The sequence below is a fragment of the Mesoplodon mirus genome (genome assembly GCF_964341445.2).
Source record: "Mesoplodon mirus genome assembly, chromosome: 3".
Taxonomy (NCBI): domain Eukaryota; kingdom Metazoa; phylum Chordata; class Mammalia; order Artiodactyla; family Ziphiidae; genus Mesoplodon; species Mesoplodon mirus.
The window spans coordinates 77,839,832-77,859,889 of record NC_138978.1 but is presented as its reverse complement, the minus strand read 5'-3'; the positions used below and the strand labels follow the sequence as shown (position 1 = coordinate 77,859,889).

The following is a 20,058-nucleotide window of genomic DNA, read 5'->3' as shown; positions in this document are numbered from 1 at the left end:
TGAACCCAGTTTCTTGCATCTTCCTATACTTAGAAAAGCACTAAAACCTTTAAAGAAGATATCTGTTCCTTGCGAATAGCAGTAACCTTCTACCAAGAGGTGTGCTTGATCGTACATACCCCTCCTCTGAAATCACATATATACTAGCCTCCCCCTTTACATCTTTGGAACAGTCCTCAGAGCTTTCTGAAAGATTGTCTCCTTGGTTATAATCCTCAGGTTGATGTGAATAAAATTTTCCATTTGTTTTTTAGATTGACTGTTGATTAATTTTTCATTGATCTGTTAAATCTCCCAAACTCTTATCTTTTATTACTTAAAAATATTTGTGATATTTGCTGCCTCTGGCACAGCTTATGCTCCCGTGATTTCTTAAAAGCTCACCAACAGTGGTTCGTCATCCTTTACATAAGATCACTAACAATAGCTTAGTGCATATTGAGTTCTTAATAGAAGCCGAGTCCTGTTTTAAAAGCTTAATACACTATTAACATATTTAACCCTGTGAACTAGGTACTATTATTGTCCCCATTTTATAGATGAGTCACGTAGTGTATGAAGCACATAGTATATAAAACTTGCCCAAAGGCACACAGGTATCAATAATAAGTAAAGCAAATATTTGAACCCAGGCAATCTGGTGCTGGATCCTATAAGGTGAGCCTTTACACTACACCGTCTCTGTTCAGAAACCTGGGGCAATTGTTTGGCCCTTGACCTCTGTCATATCACCTCCTCCACTGTACCTGCTCATCCAGCTTTCTTTCCCTCCACCTGAAGTTTGGTGTGAAGCCTTCCTGATGGATGTACCAGTGAATTTCCTTAGAAACACGTCCATTCAGTTGTCTTCTCAGATCCACCTTCTTGTCATTCGTGCTTTACCAAATGAGCCATCTGCAATTCAACCGAGTCTTTCTGGTTCTGACTGTACATTGCTAACTACCATGAAACAATAAAATAGTATCAGTTCATAGGCATCATTGTTAAGTATTGGTCGGAAAAGCTAGTGTTTCAATCAAATTATCTGTGTTATCTAGTTAAGAGTGACCATGAGTGAGCCACTCAAGGCCCTTCTTTCCACCACCCCACTCCCTCTTTGGTGGGAACTGGCGACTACCCCACTAATTTGGAAAGACTCCACTGGCTCTTGTAGGATATGGATCCTCTATGTTCAAGTATTGTAAGGTGACTTCATCCTGTCCTAACATTATTCTTTGGGTGATTGGTATCATTCAGATATCAATCACAGATTTTTAAAAGTGGTTGTGAGCCTTCAGAAATCCAGATGTAGAGTCCAGAAATTGCTTCATCTCCAGGGTCTTTACTCTGAGTTTCCAGAGACTGGAAGCTCACAGAATGATCTCTGTACTATATCTGTACAGTGCTCACCCTGTGTAGCCAAGGCACAGTCCCTGATTTTTAACTAATTTTTGAGTCTATCTTTAGCTGTCCATGCCAAGAAGATCAGAGAAAGCAGGGTTTAGCCTAACATACTCATTCAGACTCTCTTGTTTATAAATGCAAATTTCTACAGACATCAAACAAAAGCAGGGCATTTGAAGGCTTTAAGATGATTTGTATTGCATCTATCCATATTTTTGCAATTTGTTCTATGGCTGCTCTAAATGTTTCCTAATGTTCCAAGTTATATTTTTTCCTTATATGTGCATTGAAGGGGAAGGGTGGATGTGTGTGTGCACACACACACACACACACACTCACTCACTTACTTCTAATTGCCACCTGGAGGTTTGGGGTTGGTCCTGGAGTAGGGCATCACTTGGTATTTGCTTCATGCCTCGTTGTGTCCCAAATACCCTTTTTATTCTTTCCTTCTCCAAAATCTAATCAAGCTCCTTCAGCGACCTAGAGACACCTGCTGGTAGATGCTGATAATATACAAATACTACTCAAGACAGATGACCCAAGACAAGTCATTCAAAATTAAGCCACAGAAGACCTCTAGAAATGGGGGACTGAGAGGTGGGGTGCTGTACCTAGGCTGTGGCTATGGAGATAAAATAAAAACCCCTGACTTGAGAAAGATTTGAATTGCTAACCCATCTGTCAGTTCACACCCTAAACACTGACTTGGTTTCCTTCCCTTAGAATTAACTAACAACTAGTGTCATCAGCACAGGAAAAGCCATATTTAATGGAGTGCAGATTAGGGCTAGCCGGAAGCTTATGACATTTATTTTGGATAAACTCTGATCCATGTATTACTTATGGGTATTTGGGGGGCCTTTTTAGAGAATTCTAATGGGGGATAATAATAGCATTACCACAAAAGGTAGTTTTGCTTTTGTTTTTGTTTTTTGTTTGTTTTTGTGTGGTACGCGGGCCTCTCACTGTTCTGGCCTCTCCCGTTGTGGAGCACAGGCTCCGGACACGCTGGCTCAGCGGCCATGGCTCACGGGCCTAGCCGCTCCACGGCATGTGGGATCTTCCCGGACTGGGGCACGAACCCGCGTCCCCTGCATCGGCAGGAGGACTCTCAACCACTGCGCCACCAGGGAAGCCCTGTTTTTGTTTTTTTTTAATGACTCAATCAACAGTGCCTGGCACATAGTAAGTGCTATTATGATTTTTATTGCCTCATGATGGGCTTGCTTTGCAGGTTTCCATGACTTTGCAGCTGTGGCCCTGAGTAAATGCTATGAGGATGACATGGTCCTAGTTCTGAAGGTCAGGGGCAATGCTGAGCAGTTTACCAGCATCAAACTTATTCTGACGTTCCTATTCAGGATTTCTTTCCTTCCTTCTTCCTTCCTTCCTTCCTTCCTTCTTTCCTTCCTTCCTCCTTCCCTTCCTCCCTTCCTCCTCTTTCTTTCTTCTTTCTCTCTTTCTTTCCTTCTTTCTTTCTTTCTTCTTTCTTCTCCTTCTCCTTCTTCTTTCTTCTTTCTTTCTCTTTCCACATCTGCCTTTACTGTGAGCAGCAGATGGGACACTTACAGCAACAGTTAAAAAAATTAATTTACAAAAACCAAGATTCAATAATTCTACCTGGTTGGATCCCTTGGAGCTCATATGTAGATGCCAACCCAGAGTAACAGGAAGAGAACTCCAAAGTCAATGAATAGCAAGGCCACCAAGGAGATGAGAAGCTTTTTGTACATATCATGAGTGTGCTTGGTGGAGGTGGCTTCATAAACAAAGTACCAGCGAGTGAAGAACCAGCCAATAGCCAGCAACCCCATGGTCAGATAGGGGAAGACAGCCAGGTTCCCTGGGATGGTGTATCTGTTCGTGGCCTTGAGCTCCATTTTTCTGGACACAGAGTAATCCACCAGTTTGCCCTGTCTGGGTTTGCATCTGCTGCTTTGGACCTTCCTGTTGGGGTTCAGGCAGAGGCTGTGATGGCATCAGGAAGACTGCCCAGAATGATCCTGTAAAAAAAAAAAAGTGAGCTCTGAATGGGAAAGATGGTAGACAAGACAAAAGTTGTCTTTCAGCATACAGATGGCCAACAGGCACTTGAAAAGATACTGAACATCACTAATCATCAGAGAAATGCAAATCAAAATGATGATATCACCTCGCACATGTCAGAATGGCCATCATCAAAAAGACCACAAATAACAAATGTTGGCAAGGAGGTAGAGAAAAGGGAACCCTTGTACATTGTTGGAGGAAATGTAAATTGGTACAGCCACTATGGAAAACAGTATGGAGGTTCCTCAAACAACTAAATATAGACCTACCATATGATCCAGCAATTCCACTCTTGGGTATATATCTGAAGAAAACAAAAACACTAATTCCAAAAGGTATAGGCACCCCAGTGTTCACAGCAGCACTATTTACGATAGCCAAGATATGGAAGCAACCCAAGTGTCTATCAACAGATGAATGGATAAAGAAGACATGGTATACACACACACACACACACACACACACACACACACATGGAATACTACTCAGCCATATAAAAGAATGAAATTTTGCCATTTGTAACAACATGGATGGACCTGGAGGGTATTATGCTAAGTGAAATAAGTCAGACAGACTTATAACTAGTAACTCACTAGTGGTTACTAGAGAGAAGAGGCAAGGGGGAGGAGCAAGGGGGAGGGGCAAGATAGAGGTAGAGGGTTAAGAGGTACAGCTAATATGTATAAAATAAATAAACTACAAGGATAATGTATAGCACAGGAAATACAGCCAATATTTTATAGTAATTATAAATGAAGTATAATCTATAAAAATGCTGAATTACTATGTTGTATACCTAAAACTAATATAATGTAAATCAACTATACCGCCAAAAAATGTTGTCTTTCAGTGAGTTGTTTTTAAAATCTATAAATGTATTTCTGGGAACTTTGAGTGGAGGATTTGCTCAGCAATTTTTAAAAATCTGAATAAATATATGAACACATAAATAACCTGGTGTATGAACTCGCTGCAGACCCAGGGAAAAGCATGGAAGCCACAGAAAAGCAGAAAAAAGTGATCTCCCTTCTCGGTAGAAGCTTCTCCTTGCTCTGGACCCAGCCATTCTTCATGCTCGACCATATGATTTCTACGTTTCAGGGTTTCCCCTGCAGCAAAGCTTACACCCCCTTGTCATATTCTAGGTCTCAGCAACGGGTAAACAGAGATATTCACGAGAAACACAGCATTTCTTTGCTACTGAATGTTGCCACTTTTAGACAGTGTTTTTTTTTCCTCAGTTAAACTTAAAACATTGCTCTTGATCAGCGAAAGCTTCTTCCTCTCAGGGCTGCTTTCATCTGCCTTGGATGTGCATTTTAATGTTACTTCATGGTGAGGAGAATTGGGGGCATTTTCCTCCTTGTCCTAAATGATTTCCTAAGAGTTTTAAGATCATTGTGCTTTATGCATAGACTCTACATCTAATCTGGATGTAAAAATTGCTATTATCTATGCATCATGACAACAAGAGGGTTTTTTATAATTTGAGAGGGCTAGCTTAGCTTAAGCTACTGAGATAGAAGATGTTATGTATATTTGAGATACAACGTAGGGATCTAATTGTTCAGTTTAAATTGGGTCAAAATGCCAGTGAAATGTAAATGATGTTCATATGATATTTTAACATGCCATCTTTTTTCTCTTTTGAAGATGATATTGGCACACTATTGTAATCATGTCTGTCAACAAAATGACCTTGAACTCCATTAAAAAATGCAAATAACTTTGCGTATAGAATTTGATGCCAAGATAAACATGCAAACAAAGAATTTCAGGTTATTATTTCCTGTACCTCAGGATCAGTGATGCACTGATAAATGGTTCTCAAAAAATACATAAAACAAAACACGAAAACAATGCTGATTGATTTGTAATATTTGCCATCTTCCATAATATAAATACTTCTGTTGTGGCCAATTTTGAGCTACCAACAGTTACTAGCTTACAAAATTCCTGAATACTTAACAGTTAGATCTGGTGAACTGGCATGAGCTGCTTCTGGGGCACCACTGTATCTATTTCTCTTTCATGCTCTTTTACCTCTGGGCCTTTGCACCTGCTGTTCTTTTTGCCTGTAATGCTCCAGTGACCTCTCTCCTCACTTTGCAAATTGGCTCTTCACTTAGCATCATTGGAATCCTTAAATGAATTAAACAGTGGTATAAAGCAATTGGAATGATGTCTGGCATACAGTGAACACTATTTAAGAGATGTTTATTAATATTCTTTTCCTTCACTGACCACCTAAGACTGAATTAGGTGTTCTTCTGAGTGCCCAGTCTGCTGTGCTTCTCCTGTGGTACCTCCCTGACTCTGTTGTACTGGCTCCCTTTCCAGCCCTTGTTGGATCAACCTCCATAATAGATGGACTGGCTTTGTTTACTGTTACATCCCTGCCTAGCAGAGTGCCTGGAAAGTGGAAGACACTCAATATATATTTGTTAAATAATACAACACAAGAATAAATGAAGTCTCTCGTGATCAGTTTGGGAGTCAATTTACCACAATTTCTCTGGGTTAAAAAAAAATCACTTCTGTGTACCCAAATAACCTGACGTGATATGGAAGTTGTTAATTAGTTGAAAGCATAGGCCCCCTCTCAAAAATTATGTGTAACACTAAGCAATGTGTTCTTTAATTTTTCACCAGCACATAATAAAAAATTTGAATATTGTTTGATCTTCTCAGAATGTTAACTCTACAATATTCTATGACAAACATGTTACTAATAAGAATGCAAAAACATTGCATTACTAATAACGAGAATGCCAAGCATTTGCAAACACTACCAAAAGATGTTGATATTAACTGTCAGATTGTATCCTCCCAGCAACTTCGTGAGTTAAAACTTAGTGTCCTTAAACCGATTTGTAGGCAGAAAATGAGATACTAATAAGTGGAAAACTATATTGAGACTTCTAGTCTCAGTTTTGCACTCATTTCACTTTGGCTTCCTGTTGAAAAGTAAAATCTCTAGGGAAAAAAAAAATTAGGCCTGTGATGTTGGAAACCATCTTGGCACCATAAGGAGAAAATCTACCCGACAACAGAGCCAACTCGAGAAAAGCAGAGCCAAGAACTGAAGAACTGGAGAATGAGACTGAGAACTAGTGATATGATTAATGTCTCCGGGTCCTGAAGATTTACCCATGAAAGTTCAGTTCCTTAAGATAATAAATTCCCACTTTTATTGCTCAAGTCGAGTTTTCTGTCATTGGTATCAAGTGTCATCCTGATTTGGTTCAGGAAAATTCGATACTTTTATATGCAGAGTTAGCAGCAGGAGTGACAAGATAGCAGTAGGTAAGGAGAATGGGAAGGAGCTGAACTGAGGAGGTTTTAAAAATGGGGCATGAGTGAATTGTGGCAGTAAAAGAAATATGAATACCACTCCAGGAATGTAAATGTAAAACATCACTTCTTAGCCTTATACCTAAGAGCAATCTAGTGGTCCACAGATAAACTAAAAACTGGTTCACAAAATTTGTATGAATATGTATATGCTGTTTTCTGGAGAGAGTTCATAGCTATTCACAGATCCTCAAAAACAAAACAAAACAAAACTGTGAGTTCCTATAATAAGAAATACTGCCCTACTAAATGGGGAAGGCTTCTGAAATAGTGGTGAAATGTAAAATCGAAAAGCTGTACTTTAGAGAGATTATAAAATCACTAATTATGGCAGTGACTCTCAGATTACATACCACAACCACCTGCATCACAGTCACCTGGGGCTCTTGTTTCAAATTCACATTCATAGCTCCCATCCAGACTCAGTGAACCAGAATCTCTGGGGGCAGGGCCTAGAACACTCCATTTGGAGTATATGATAGGTCAATATTTTGAAATTTTACATGACTTTCCCACTTGATTGATAATTCTGCAGAATTTTATGTGGAAAGCATATTCTTTCAGAATTTCAAACACATTGTTTCATTGTCTTTGAGCTTTAGATGTTGCTGTTGAGAAATCTGATGACATTCTGATTCTTAATACTTTGTGATTTTTTTTCTCTCTGGAAGCTCTTAGCATCTATTCTTTGCCCTTTCCTTCTGAAAACTCCTGTCCTTCATTCCTGGAATTTTTCTTGAATTACTTAATTGATGATTTCTTCCCATCTGGACTGCTCTTCCAATTTTCTTCCCGGTGCGGAGCACAGGCTCCAGACGCGCAGGCTCAGCGGCCATGGCTCACGGGCCCAGCCACTCCGCGGCATGTGGGATCTTCCCGGACCGGGGCACATACCCGTGTCCCCTGCATCAGCAGGTGGACTCTCAACCACTGTGCCACCAGGGAAGCCCTGATTTTCTTTCTTTTTGAAGAGTATTTTTGTGTTACTTTGCTCAAATCTTCTGTGATTTTTTCCTCATTTCTGTGATCTTCTTTCTAATTTCCAAGAACTCTTTCTAGTCCCACACTGCTTTTAAAAAAATTTCATCCTGTTGTGGCTTCATCTTCTCTTGCCTTTCTGGGGATATTACTGAGAGTTTTTTTTTTTTTTTTTTTTTTTAATGTCCTCCCTACAATGTTTGTTTCCTCCATAATCCTTTTTTTCTTGTTCCTTTTATATTATTCAATTGTCTTGTTTGTGTCCATGATTAAAAGTAAGAGATAAAAAGTAAAGAGGGAGCTCTGAGTGGGTGCCTGGTGTTTCTGACTAAATTTTGCTATAGGATGATCTGCGGGCATGTTGTCAATATCTTTGGTCAGGCACAAAGTCAGTTATATCCTATTTTAGGTATGGTACCTGGGCAAGTACCAGATAATTCACCCTCCCCAGAGCATTAAACCTCCAAACTTCAGCCTGGGTGGGAGAGGGGCAGCTGCCCAGAGACATAAGGCTGGAGAAAGGATCTAGAGATTTCACTGCTTCTCAAGCAGCTTTCACCTATTCCCCTTTATTTTCGGACATCTTAACCTCCATCTCCCTTTCACCCCTAATTCCTGAGGCACCTCTTGTAGTTCCGGAACCTTTTGAAGATTCTGAGGTTTAAATTGCGTTGTTTCTCAAGTTTCCGCACTGTTGGGGCCTGGGGCACTTACCCCTCATACTTGTGCTTTCAAGCTTCCAAAATGTTGCTGTCATCTCCCTTCCCTTGTGGGTTGACGTTTTCACTGGAGTTTAAGCATGGGAGGAGGCGAAATTAGAGGCCGTATTCGAACCGCTGTCTTAATTCAACAGATATCTGTGTCTTCAAAATCTTTGGGCCATTCCAACCATGTAGCACAGTCATCCTTTCCAAGGCATCCTACTTCTCCATTTTGAGGACTCCCTCCAGTTTCAGACTCCACAAGGAGGACACAAACAACTATGACACAGAGCCAAAGAGAGGCACATAGATGGTAGGCGATATACACTTGAGTCAACTGTCTGCCGGGCACCGAGGCCCCGGCTCCCTGGGCTTGACGTGCTAGGGGCGCCGCGGCCTCTGTCCCTCTCTCCCGCAGCCCCAGATCCCCCGGACTTGGCGACCGCCCAGCTCCTCCCCTGCCCAGCCGGGGAGCTCGGCCCGGCCCCTCGCCTCCCCTCCATCTCCCCTCCATAAAGCAGGCGCCGCCCGGGAATCCTGGACAGCTCTGCTGATTGGTGAGCCGCTGGCATGGCCTGGCCGCAGCTCCGGAGCCGGCGCCTCGTTCCCACACTGCACGGGGCCCCAGGGCTCGCTCCTCTGCTGCTGCCGCTGCTCCTGGCAGTGCGCGTCTGGCTCGGGGCCGACTGCCAGTGCCAGGCCCCAGCGCTGTGCCGTCCCATCACCCATCGCCCATCGCCCCGACTTCGAGGTCAGTGGCCTCTCTCTCCCCTGACACTCCGGGTCTGGTCCTCAAGGCCCTAAGAGGAGTTAACAGTAGAATAACCGAGCCCGAGAAAGAGGTGTTGGGGGCGCAAAACCAGCTTTGACCACTCGCGGAGGGGCCTTTCTGTCCACGGATTTCCTTCAGCCTTAAAGATGAGGAAATTTTGGCTCAGAGAGATTGAGTAACTCCTCCCAGGTCTCACAGTATTCCAACCCAGATCTGACTCCAAGTGCAAGTTCCTTGCATTGCCCTGCTGTGCCTCTCCCCAGGCAGTCTGACCAGACAAGCAAGGAGGCTGGTAAGGAGATACTCCCTAAGTAGCAACACCCGTTGCTTTCCAAGAGAATCGAAGATGAGTTTGAAAGAATCTCAGCATTCCCACGGTCCAGTGGAAGACTGAATGTTCTGCTTACTTTGCTTTTCTATACCTGCCACACAAGAAGGGCATAAAAATAGGTCTTTAAGTAAAAATTCCATCTACCCACCTAAGAATTTATAAGGCCTTGGGCAGCTTTAAGCAAACACCCTTTCGGAGGTAATATGAAGACCACTTGTCTGCCTAGAGTTTGATGACTGCACCAGGAACTGGACACATCAGGCAGGTGGAAAAGTTCAGTCCAAAAGAGCAATTCTTGTGTAAACATAGCGACAATTGCCAGTTCTTAATCACGCAGATTACGTTTGAGGCAGGGACATTTAAATGTCAGTTAAAAAAAGTAATATAAATTGCTTAGAAGGAGTAAAAATGGTGGAAGTGTTTATGGAGAACCTGCCTAGTGTGTAAGCCTAACATCTGAAAGACTTCCTGTAGCACCCAATAGCTCTTAGTCAGTTAGGTGGCATCTGGGGGCATTTAGAAAACCAATTATGCAAAGAAGCCAAATTTTGTTCATTTGTATGCTGGTGGTTAATGGTCTTTTCTCTCTACTGACCTATATTTTTCAAAGACAAAGACTAGACTGCATTACTTTTTCCCTTATATATTCAATTGGTTCATCAAGCTATTTTTTAGTATTTCTTTTATATCACAAGCTCTCTGTATATTTTTAACATATTAAATCTTTGTTATCAGAATTGAAATAGGGGTAAGGTTTGTGACATAAATATGATTCTAAGAAGTCTAAAAACAATGGGTTGTTCAGTTTCACATTTTGTAATTTTTGTTATTTCAGTGGGTAACTGCCTAGTAGAAAAATGGGTTATGCATAGTTAATTCTGAACAATAAACAAAAAACCAAAAAGGAGACAGAAAATTAGGAAAAGCCTGGTTTAATTTTTATAGCTAGCTCTCCCCACCCTCACCCATCTATTCTCCTCACAGTGGCCCAGTGATCATAGATATCACTCTCCCTTTCTCTCTCCCCCTCTCCCTGTGTGTCTGTCTGTCTCTCTCATTTTTTAATGCAAATCTTATGATCCTCTGCTTAAAATACTTTAATGCTTCCCATTCATCTCAGGAGAAAACAGAAACTCCTCAGTGGTCTACAAAGCCCTACTTGATCCTGCCACCAACTACCTCAGTAGTTTCATCAGTTTCATCTGTTTCCATGTACTTTCAGGATTTCTGTGCTCCAGCCTCACTGACCTTCTTTTGGCTCCAGAAATTCAGAATTCTCCTGAGGTATTGAGACCTTTGCCCTTTTTCGTTCCCTCTTCTGAGAATGCTCTTTTTTGTGCATTGGTACCCCTCTGTCCTGTCTAGGTCATTGCCCAGATTTCAGTCCTCCCCTAAAGAGTGTAGTCCTCAGGGAAGTTTTTCTGCCCTACCAGGGTCGCAGGTCCCCTTTATATGCTGTCATGGCGCCCTGCATTTCCATGTAGCCCTTAACACTATTGCATTAAATAACCAATGGACCTGGTCTGTGTCACTAATGCCTAACAATATACCCTGCCTATACCTTATTGGGATTCAATAAATATTTGCTAAATCAATGAATTAACACCTTATTTGGGATAAAGTAAAAATGATCAGTGCTTCTAATATCATGTGGAGAAAAAAATACAGGAGAAACATAACATCAACCACCTTAGTATTTAACTTGAATACTAGTCTAAGAAGTAAGGTTCACCAGAAATCATTCATAGTAAATGCAGTACCTATGAGTCCATCTGCAGTGGCCAGAAACTTGAGTATTTTCAACCTCCTCCCTTTCTCTTACCTTACTCACTCAGTGGGTCAGAGTCCTGTTAATTTTGCCTTCTTAGGATCTTCCAGGTTTATTCATTTATCTCATTGTCTCTGCTGCTCCACAACTTTAGTTGAGGTCACCATCATCTCTTGCCTGCATTCTTCCAAAGCTTTCCTATTAGATATTCTGCCTCCAGTTTTGTCTCTTTAAACCATTTCCCACTTCAGCTGAAGGGATTTTTCTAAAATGCATACCTAAAATATGTATATTCTCTTTTTAAAACCCTTTCCCTTGGGATAATTTCTCAAGAAGGCTTCAAGTCCTTTCATGATTTAACCCTGCCTACCACCCTCAGGTTCTTCACTGTTGTCTCCCTCCAAATTTTAGGCATCAGCCATACAAACCTCCATGCTCTGCCTCCAGGCCTTGACACTTGCCCCTATTTCTTCCTAGCCTACCCTCTCCTACTTTCCAGGCCCCACTAATTTCCTCTGCCACCAATTAATTGGGACCCCTATGTCTTATTCACTGTTGTACTCTCAGTGCCTGGCATATGATCAACGTTTAATTGTTACTTTGGGTGGTCAGCATGATACTCTTCTTGGTTTAAGTGAGGGTGCTTACCCCTGTTGTTTTGGCAGGTCTTTGTGTTTGATGTTGGACATAAAACTTGGAAATATTATGACTGGTCACAGACTACAACTGTGGTACTTTTTTCAAATTATGACTCAGAACTTATGTGCTATGCTCATTCAAAAGGAGCCAGGGTAGTGCTAAAAGGTGAGTTACAGTTTTTACCAGATGTGTCTAAGCCAATTGGTAAGTTATACTTACATCATCTGTTATCTTGAATTTCCAAAAAATTCTTTTCATGTTTATATTTTTAGCATCCTAAAATTAATCTTAGATACTGTTTAATTCATTTCTCGGGTAGAAATATTTTTAAAGAATTAAGTAAACTACTGTATGGTTTTGAGCAAAATATGAATCCTAATTAGCATGATGACCCTTAGCTAGCCATAGTCCATGATTTCTTCTTTTAATTTGAGAATATTACTAATTATTCATAATGGTTATTTAGAAGATTAATGACTAATGCTTTTCTGTGATCTTGATATATTATTTCTTCATTTGGAAAACTTAAATTTTTCCAAATTAAGGTAGGGGGGAGATAAATTAGTAGTTTGGGATTAACATATACACACTACTATATACAAAACAGATAAACAAAAAGGACCTACTGTATGGCACAGGGAACTATATTCAATATCTTGTAATAACCTATAATGGAAAAGAATCTGAAAAAGAATAGGTATATATATATGTACAACTGAATCACTTCACTGTACACCTGAAACTAACACAACACTGTAAATTAACTATACATCAATGAAAAAGTATATTATAGAAATTATAAAGGAACACATTAGGATGTTTCCTTCTTAAAAAAAAAACTATACAATAATTTGTTAGTGGACACATAAAAAATGATGTAAATTTTGACATCCAAAACATAAGATGTCGGGTGGTGGAGTATAAAAATGTAGAGCTTTTGTATGTGGTCTAAGTTGTTAACAGTTTAAAATAGACTGTTGTAACTATAAGATGTTTTAAAAAATTATTTTTTCAGGTGTACAACATAATGATTTGATATTTGTATATATTGCAAAATGATCACCACAATAAGTCTAGTTAACATCCATCACCATACATAGTTACAAAATTTTTTTTTAATGTAAGCCACATGATAACCACAAAGCAAAAACCTACATTAGATATACAAAAGAAAATCAGAAAGGAATCAAGCATGCCACTACAGGGAATCACAAATCCCAAAGGAAGAGAGCAAGAAAAGAAGAAAGGAAAAAAGGAATTAGAAAATAGCCAGAAAACAATTAACAAAATGGCAATATTACATAGAAACCTATCAGTAATTACTTTAAATGGAAATGGACTAAATTCTTGAATCAAAAGACACAGAGTGGCTGAATGGATTAAAAAAAACAAGATCCAACTATACGCCACCTATAAGAGACTCACTTCAGCTTTAAGGACACAAATAGACTAAAAATGAAAGGATTGAAAAACTAGTTCCAGGCAAATGGAAACCAAAAGTGAGCAGGGTTAGCTATATTTATATCAGACAAAATAGACTTTAAGCAAAAAATGGTAACAAGAGACAAAGTTCATTATATAATTATAAAAGGGTCAGTTCACCAAGATGTAACAATTTCAAATATTTATTGTGGGTGCTCCACATCAGAGCACCCAAATGTATTAAATAAACACTAAGATATCTGAAGGGAGAAACGGACAGCAATATAATTAGTAGAGGACTTTAATACTCCACTTTCAGCAATGGACAGATTATTCAGACATAATCAATAGGGAAACATCAATAAGGAAACTGTAGTTAGACACAGTTAGGCTGGTAAAAGGTATAAACTTTATTGTGAGATGAATAAGGTCTGAGGATTTAGTGCATAACATGATGACTACAGTTGATTGTACTGTATTGTATAATTTGAAATTTGCTAAGAGTAGAATTTTAGTGTTATCACCAAAATAAATAAATAAATAAGGTGACGGCTATGTTAATTAACTTGATGGGAATACTTTTGCATATATATGAATATCATCATATTGTACACTTAAAATACATTACAATTTTACTTGTCTATTATACCTCAGTAAAGCTGAGAAAAAAATGCTAGGCTAGACAGTGAGTTTTTTGAAGGCAGGGACCAGTTCCTTGATGTCTAACACAATGTTTAAAAATTACTTATTGAATATATGAATGATACCTGCCTTTCAAAATTTTAAATCTAGTTAAGTAGGATATATATAATATAAACTAATGACTCTAAATCTATCTCAGAATCACCTGGGAGTGCTTGTTAAAAATATGCCCAGAAGTTGATTCTGGCATAGATTCTAGGAACTGTATTTTTACCAACTGTGATAGGTGATTCTGGTGTAGTTGGTCAACATGAGTTTGAGAATCACTGGAAAAATAATAAATGATGTAATGATCAACATCTCTGTGGCTTTATACAAGTAGGGTAGGTTTGTCAGTGTGGAATTCAGCTTTTCAGATGAGTACAATCTAGATCAAGAATAGCAAATACCTGGTATGCAAGCCACCATACTCCTCTCCTCACACATTTTGGTCTCAGAAACTTTTCCTTCATTCTCTAGATTGCTGTTGTTAATAGGGTAGAATTAATGTATGGGAACTTACTTGCTAGTCCTGATTAAGCTATAGTGAAAGAGCAAGGGGGAAGAGACTGAGCAAAGACTTTGCAGTAGGAATGTCTATTTCCATGTTTGAGGGGCAAGTAGAGCAATTTGGGCTACTATGTCAAGTTCATGTTAGTTAAGTTAGTGGGAAGTACAGTTGCCAAGATGAACCAGATTGTGGAAGATCCAGGATGTGACACTGAAGAGTATGCATTTTATTCTGTATGTAATGGGTAATGTGTATAGAAAGTATTTGGGGAAGATTATTTATGGTAGTACGTAAAAAAGTCTAGAGGAGAAAGAGAAACCTGTAAGGACTAACCCAGTAATCCAATAACTTGGAATTTATGGTTTGAATTGGGATGCTGGCATAACCCTAACACTCAGCAAGTGTTCAGTATTCACTGAATTAATTAATTAATGGAAAGGAATGGGCAGAACAACTGTGAGAGGCCACCCAAAGGAAAATGTGAGATTAGTTATGGGGTGTGAGGGAAGAAGAGTCAGAAAATGGCCCAAAGGTTCTTAAACTGGTGACCAGAAAAAAATGACTAATATAGAGCCCCAGGAAGGAGAAATGAGTTTTTGGGAAAAGATTATAATTTAGGATTATAGAATTTGTGATCACAGAATTAAAGAGCTAGAAGTGCTCTTGAAGAATTCTTTCTACATCTTCATTGTTACATGTGGGAAAACAGATCAGATATTTAAAATGAAATAACCTAGTTATAAGAGAGCCAAGATAAGAACCAAAGTCTTTTGATTTCTTTTCTAATATACTAATGCTGCCTTCTCAAAAATATGAGATTAACCATGACAGGAAACCTAGATGAAAATATTCTCACTACTCAGGAGGAAACCCAGGTGAAAATATTCTCACTGCTCAGGAGAGAGGTAAGGACTTACAAAATGGATTTGAAATTTACCTGCTTAGAGGGAATCACTTTCTCTATTACCTTATTATACTTCAATTTTGTAAGAGGGCACAGCGATAAAATGAAGTCCAATATGTAAAAATTTCACTTTATAACCTATTTTGCTGGAGAGCTTTGGGGAAAGCCTATACTTACAAAGCAGAGCTTCCTTTAGTGTTAATAAGAAAGAATTAGAGAATTTTGAGAAAGTCCTAAAAAGAGTTAAAGTAGAATAAATTAGCCAAAGTGTAAAAATTTAACTAAAATACCTCAATTTTTTGTAATATTAATCAATACATTTATTGAGAGCCTAATTAAGAAGAAAACTTTTAATGAAGCTTTAGAATGTTTGCAGACCTATATTAATAAAATAAAGCTAATTAATATTCAGTTAAGGCAATAAATCTTTTTTCTTTTACATTAGGTGTTGGAACTTACTTATTTTATAACTGAAAGTCTGACCCTTTGACCAACATCTTAAGGCAATAAATCTTTTTTTTTTTTTTTTTTTTTTTTTGGTACACGGACCTCTCACTGTTGCGGCCTCTCCCGTTGCAGAGCACAGGCTCCGGACGCGCAGGCTCAGCGGCCATGGCTCACGGGCCCAGCCGCTCCGCGGCATGTGGGATCCTCCCGGACCGGGGCACGAACCCGTGTCCCCTGCATTGGCAGGCGGACTCTTAACCACTGCGCCACCAGGGAAGCCCGGCAATAAATCTTTTAAAGAGATTCATCCTTATTGAGGACTGGCTCACTATTCAAAATGAAAGATAATTTAACACTCAAGTTTTATTTGAATATTTCCATAAAATAAGACCATTTAAGTGATTTGTTCAACATTTTGAGTTGATTAATTTATACTTGTAGCCATAAAACACCACTACTCTTTAACTGTAATGTTGGACTAAACTTACCATGTAAAGTAATTGTAAATCAAGGGCTCAAACTGCCAACACAGTCCAGTAAGCTTGTGCCAAGAGATGACCTATTTAGCTTGCACAATATTTTAAAAAAACTTTTGTATTTGAATTCTTTTAGTGTGCTTTTACTCTCTAGTTGCTTATGGGCCCTACCACACCCTACTGTGATTATACCAGTTTCCTTCAATCAGTCGAATTGCTAGTCTGTCCTTTGAAGGCATGTGACTTTAAAATTCCTCTTCTACACAGTGCCTTCTCCTGGTCATTGTATATGTCCAAATATGCCTGGGTCCAAATATATGTCCATTATCTAAATATATGTCCAAAACATTGTCCAAAATATATGTCTGGGTCAGTCTGTGTAAGCAAAAAATATATTTCTTAGAATTGTTCTAGTTCCATACATGTCAAAACTTATGTCAGACACATAAGTGGTTCTTTTTGAGGGGGGGGAGTAATATGAGGCAAGAGAATATATAATCAACAAAACATCTGCCATAATATGCATATTTGATCATGTTACATAAAATGGTTTTCCCACAGGTAACCTTTGATGTATCTTGGTCTCCAAACTGCGTAGGTAGGAGGTGCTATAATTATACTGGAATTGCAGATGCTTGTGACTTTCTCTTTGTGATGTCTTATGGTGAACGAAGTCTGGTCTGGTCACAATGTATTGTAGGAGCCAATTCTCCCTATACTAAGACATTAACTGGTAAGAATTCACAAAACAATCATTTATCAGCAATATTAATTCTATAACCTCAAACATTAAGATAATATTTTAGTATTTCTAAGTCATTTGTATACCTTTCCATTTGTAATGCTTTCTTGAAACATATAAAAACCTCTTAATTTGAGAGCTTTAAAGTTTACAAAAAGTTTTAAAGTTCTGAAGTTTTCAATTACCTCTAAAAAATCTTGGGAGGTAGGTGTATTATATTAACCCTCTATTATAGATAAGATGAAGGGTGTTAAGTTCTCATGATTGCACAGCTATTAAGTATTATATGGTTGGAACTCAAGCAGGTGTTCTAACTTCAAGTCAACACTTGTCAGAAAGTTACACAAAGAAGATATTTGCTTATTTAGAATTTGATGGAATATTTTTGTTGAAATAACCAATATTAAATAATTTAATAGTAAAGGTAGCTATAATGTGAGTACCTATTATACATGATTGATAGGATTGGCCTTATCTTATTTGGCATTTACTATTAGTACCCATGCTACATTAAAAATTATATTCCTATTAGAATTAAGAGTACTTCTGGGGCTTCCCTGGTGGTGCAGTGGTTGAGAGCCCGCCTGCCGATGCAGGGGACGCAGGTTCGTGCCCCGGTCCAGGAAGATCCCACATGCCACGGAGCAGCTGGGCCCGTGGGCCACGGCCACTGAGCCTGCGCGTCTGGAGCCTGTGCTCCGCAGCGGGAGAGGCCGCAGCAGTGAGAGGCCTGCGTACTGCAAAAAAAAAAAAAAAAAAAAAAAAAGAGTAAAATGTTTATTGGATAATAAAAGGGCTTGCTTATAAATATAGTAAAATACTGATAAATCCAGGAACCAAAATCAAGTTCTTCTTTAAGCTTGTAATTTGTTTAGAAAATCTTTCTTCAAAATACTACCTACAGCAAGAAGTGTATATTTTTTATTTCAATTACTTTTATCTATAATCTGATTTGAATCCACTATTTATATAATTAAAGCTATGAAAGAAAAGGCAAAATATATTTTTTCAGATTTTCCTTATTTTTCAGCCCCAAAATGACTTGTTTTGTGAAATCAGCTGATTCTGATTCATCATTTATCAACATTATTCCAGGTATATCCCCAAACTTCTGTAGGGCAGAATTTCTTAAACCTGAGACTTCTGGTTTAGAAAATTAGAAATTAAACTCTGCCAGTTTAGGGAATCACTTTGACACCAATGAGATTCTAAATATAAACTAAATATAAACTTAAACTAAATATAAACACAAACTGCATGCTAGTATACCAGAATATGCTTTTATTTCTTTTTTTAAGATTATCGAAGAAATGAAAACACCAAATTTTAAAATTCTATATTATAAAGTGATTTAATTAAAAATATAAAACTATATGGAACTTTTAACTCAAGATTTTAACTATTTTCCTCAGCCCTATATCCAATCCCTCTGCAAGTTTTACTGGTACCACTGCCAAAATACTTTAAGCATCTACCACATTCTCCCTTCTTCAATGCTACATTTCTAGGCAATCCACTATCATCTTTTGAAAGCTGTATTATCTTTCTAACGGTCTCTCTGCTTCCATTCTTGCCCCTCTACAGGCTATTCCATACCGCAGTCATCCTGATCTAAGATATTTAAAAAATCACATAAATCCTTAGTTTAAAAATCCTCTGATATCTTCCGATATTACTTGTATTGATAATAAAACCCAAACTCCTTGACTTGGCCTATCTGTTCCTTGCTGATCTTTTGATTTTCTCCCTCTACATTCCTCCTTATTTATCACACTCCAGCCATACTGGTCTTAGTTCAGGTCCTTAATTCTGCAAGCTTATTTCTATCTCTGTACCTTGATTTTTAGTGTTCCTCCTGTTTGGACTCTTTTTACCCTGTCTCTTCACATGCTTACCATTTTATTAATCAAATCTTAGTGATATCTCCTCAAAGAAGCCTTCCTTGAAAACCGCAGCTAAACCATCTCTCCTGCCCCACCACTCTTTACTGTACTCTTTTAATTGACTTTTCAGCTCTAATCAGTAGCTGACATTGTCTTACTTATTTATTGTTGGTCTCCTCCCATTAGAGGCAAGCTCCTTAAGGGCAGGGCTATGTTTGTCTTGTTTACTGCTGTATCCTCAGCATTTAAAACAATGCTGAGAACTGAGGTATATAGTAGGCTCAATAAATATTTGACGGCTGATACATACCTTTTATCATGAAACATTCCTGTTGAAATAGAAAGTGACCGATGATTCTCATTTTATAAATAGAAGGAGTGAGGCAAAAAGAGGAGAAATAACTTGCCTAAGTATAAGATTATTCTAGTATTAGAATCCTTGTCCTGTGATTTCTAATCCATTGCTCAAATCTGTCTGATAAAATTGCTCTTTTAAACAGCACAACAAGGCCAAATCATTGCCACCACTTCTGGGACAACACTAATATTATGAGGTAGAACATTAAGAAATACCTCCTGACGCTGTCTATAACCTCTAGTCAGATCTAGTACTGAAGCAATAATTTTGCTGTAAATTGAGAATCCTAAAAGCAGTTAATTCCATATATACCTTTTACCCTTTTTATCCTCAAATACAACCCAAAATGCAGGCCTCTCTAATTATTTAACATCGCTCAAACCATTATCCTATACTTTCTCCACCCTGGCTCATTTTTCCATTTCTACCAGTTCTAACAACATTGTTTCTAATTCTATTGCAAGGAAACTGTCTATTTTTCCTACCTCATTTCTCTCATTCATTCACTCATCCAGTCAGTTTAGCAAAGCAGACACACACACATACCACAAAAATTGAGCACCTAGGGGACACTAAGGGACACAAAGAAGGCTTCAAGAGTGGTATCTTAGCTGAGATTGAATGACTGGTAGGAAATAACCAGGAACTGGGAAGAA

At 38.6% G+C, this 20,058-nt stretch overlaps 2 protein-coding genes across 2 annotated transcripts in view; both read right to left on the bottom strand.

Moving 5' to 3' along the window:
• Nucleotides 1–338: 338 nt before the first annotated feature.
• Nucleotides 339–20,058, bottom strand: part of LOC309800253 (dolichyl-diphosphooligosaccharide--protein glycosyltransferase subunit TMEM258-like) — a 51,430-nt gene continuing 31,710 nt past the window's right edge. Inside the window, exon 2 of the mRNA XM_082614290.1 lies at nt 339–3,389. Within this exon, the coding sequence (XP_082470416.1) occupies nt 3,027–3,266 (240 nt within the window). The 5' untranslated portion in view covers nt 3,267–3,389 and the 3' untranslated portion in view covers nt 339–3,026. The remainder of the gene's footprint in view (nt 3,390–20,058) is intronic.
• The window catches only part of SPATA1 (spermatogenesis associated 1), a gene marked incomplete at its 5' end in the record, with an annotated part of 28,324 nt that continues 25,098 nt past the window's right edge, over nt 16,833–20,058 (bottom strand). The window contains 1 exon segment of the mRNA XM_082614285.1: nt 16,833–17,132. Coding sequence (XP_082470411.1) covers nt 17,104–17,132 — 29 coding nt within the window. The 3' untranslated portion in view covers nt 16,833–17,103.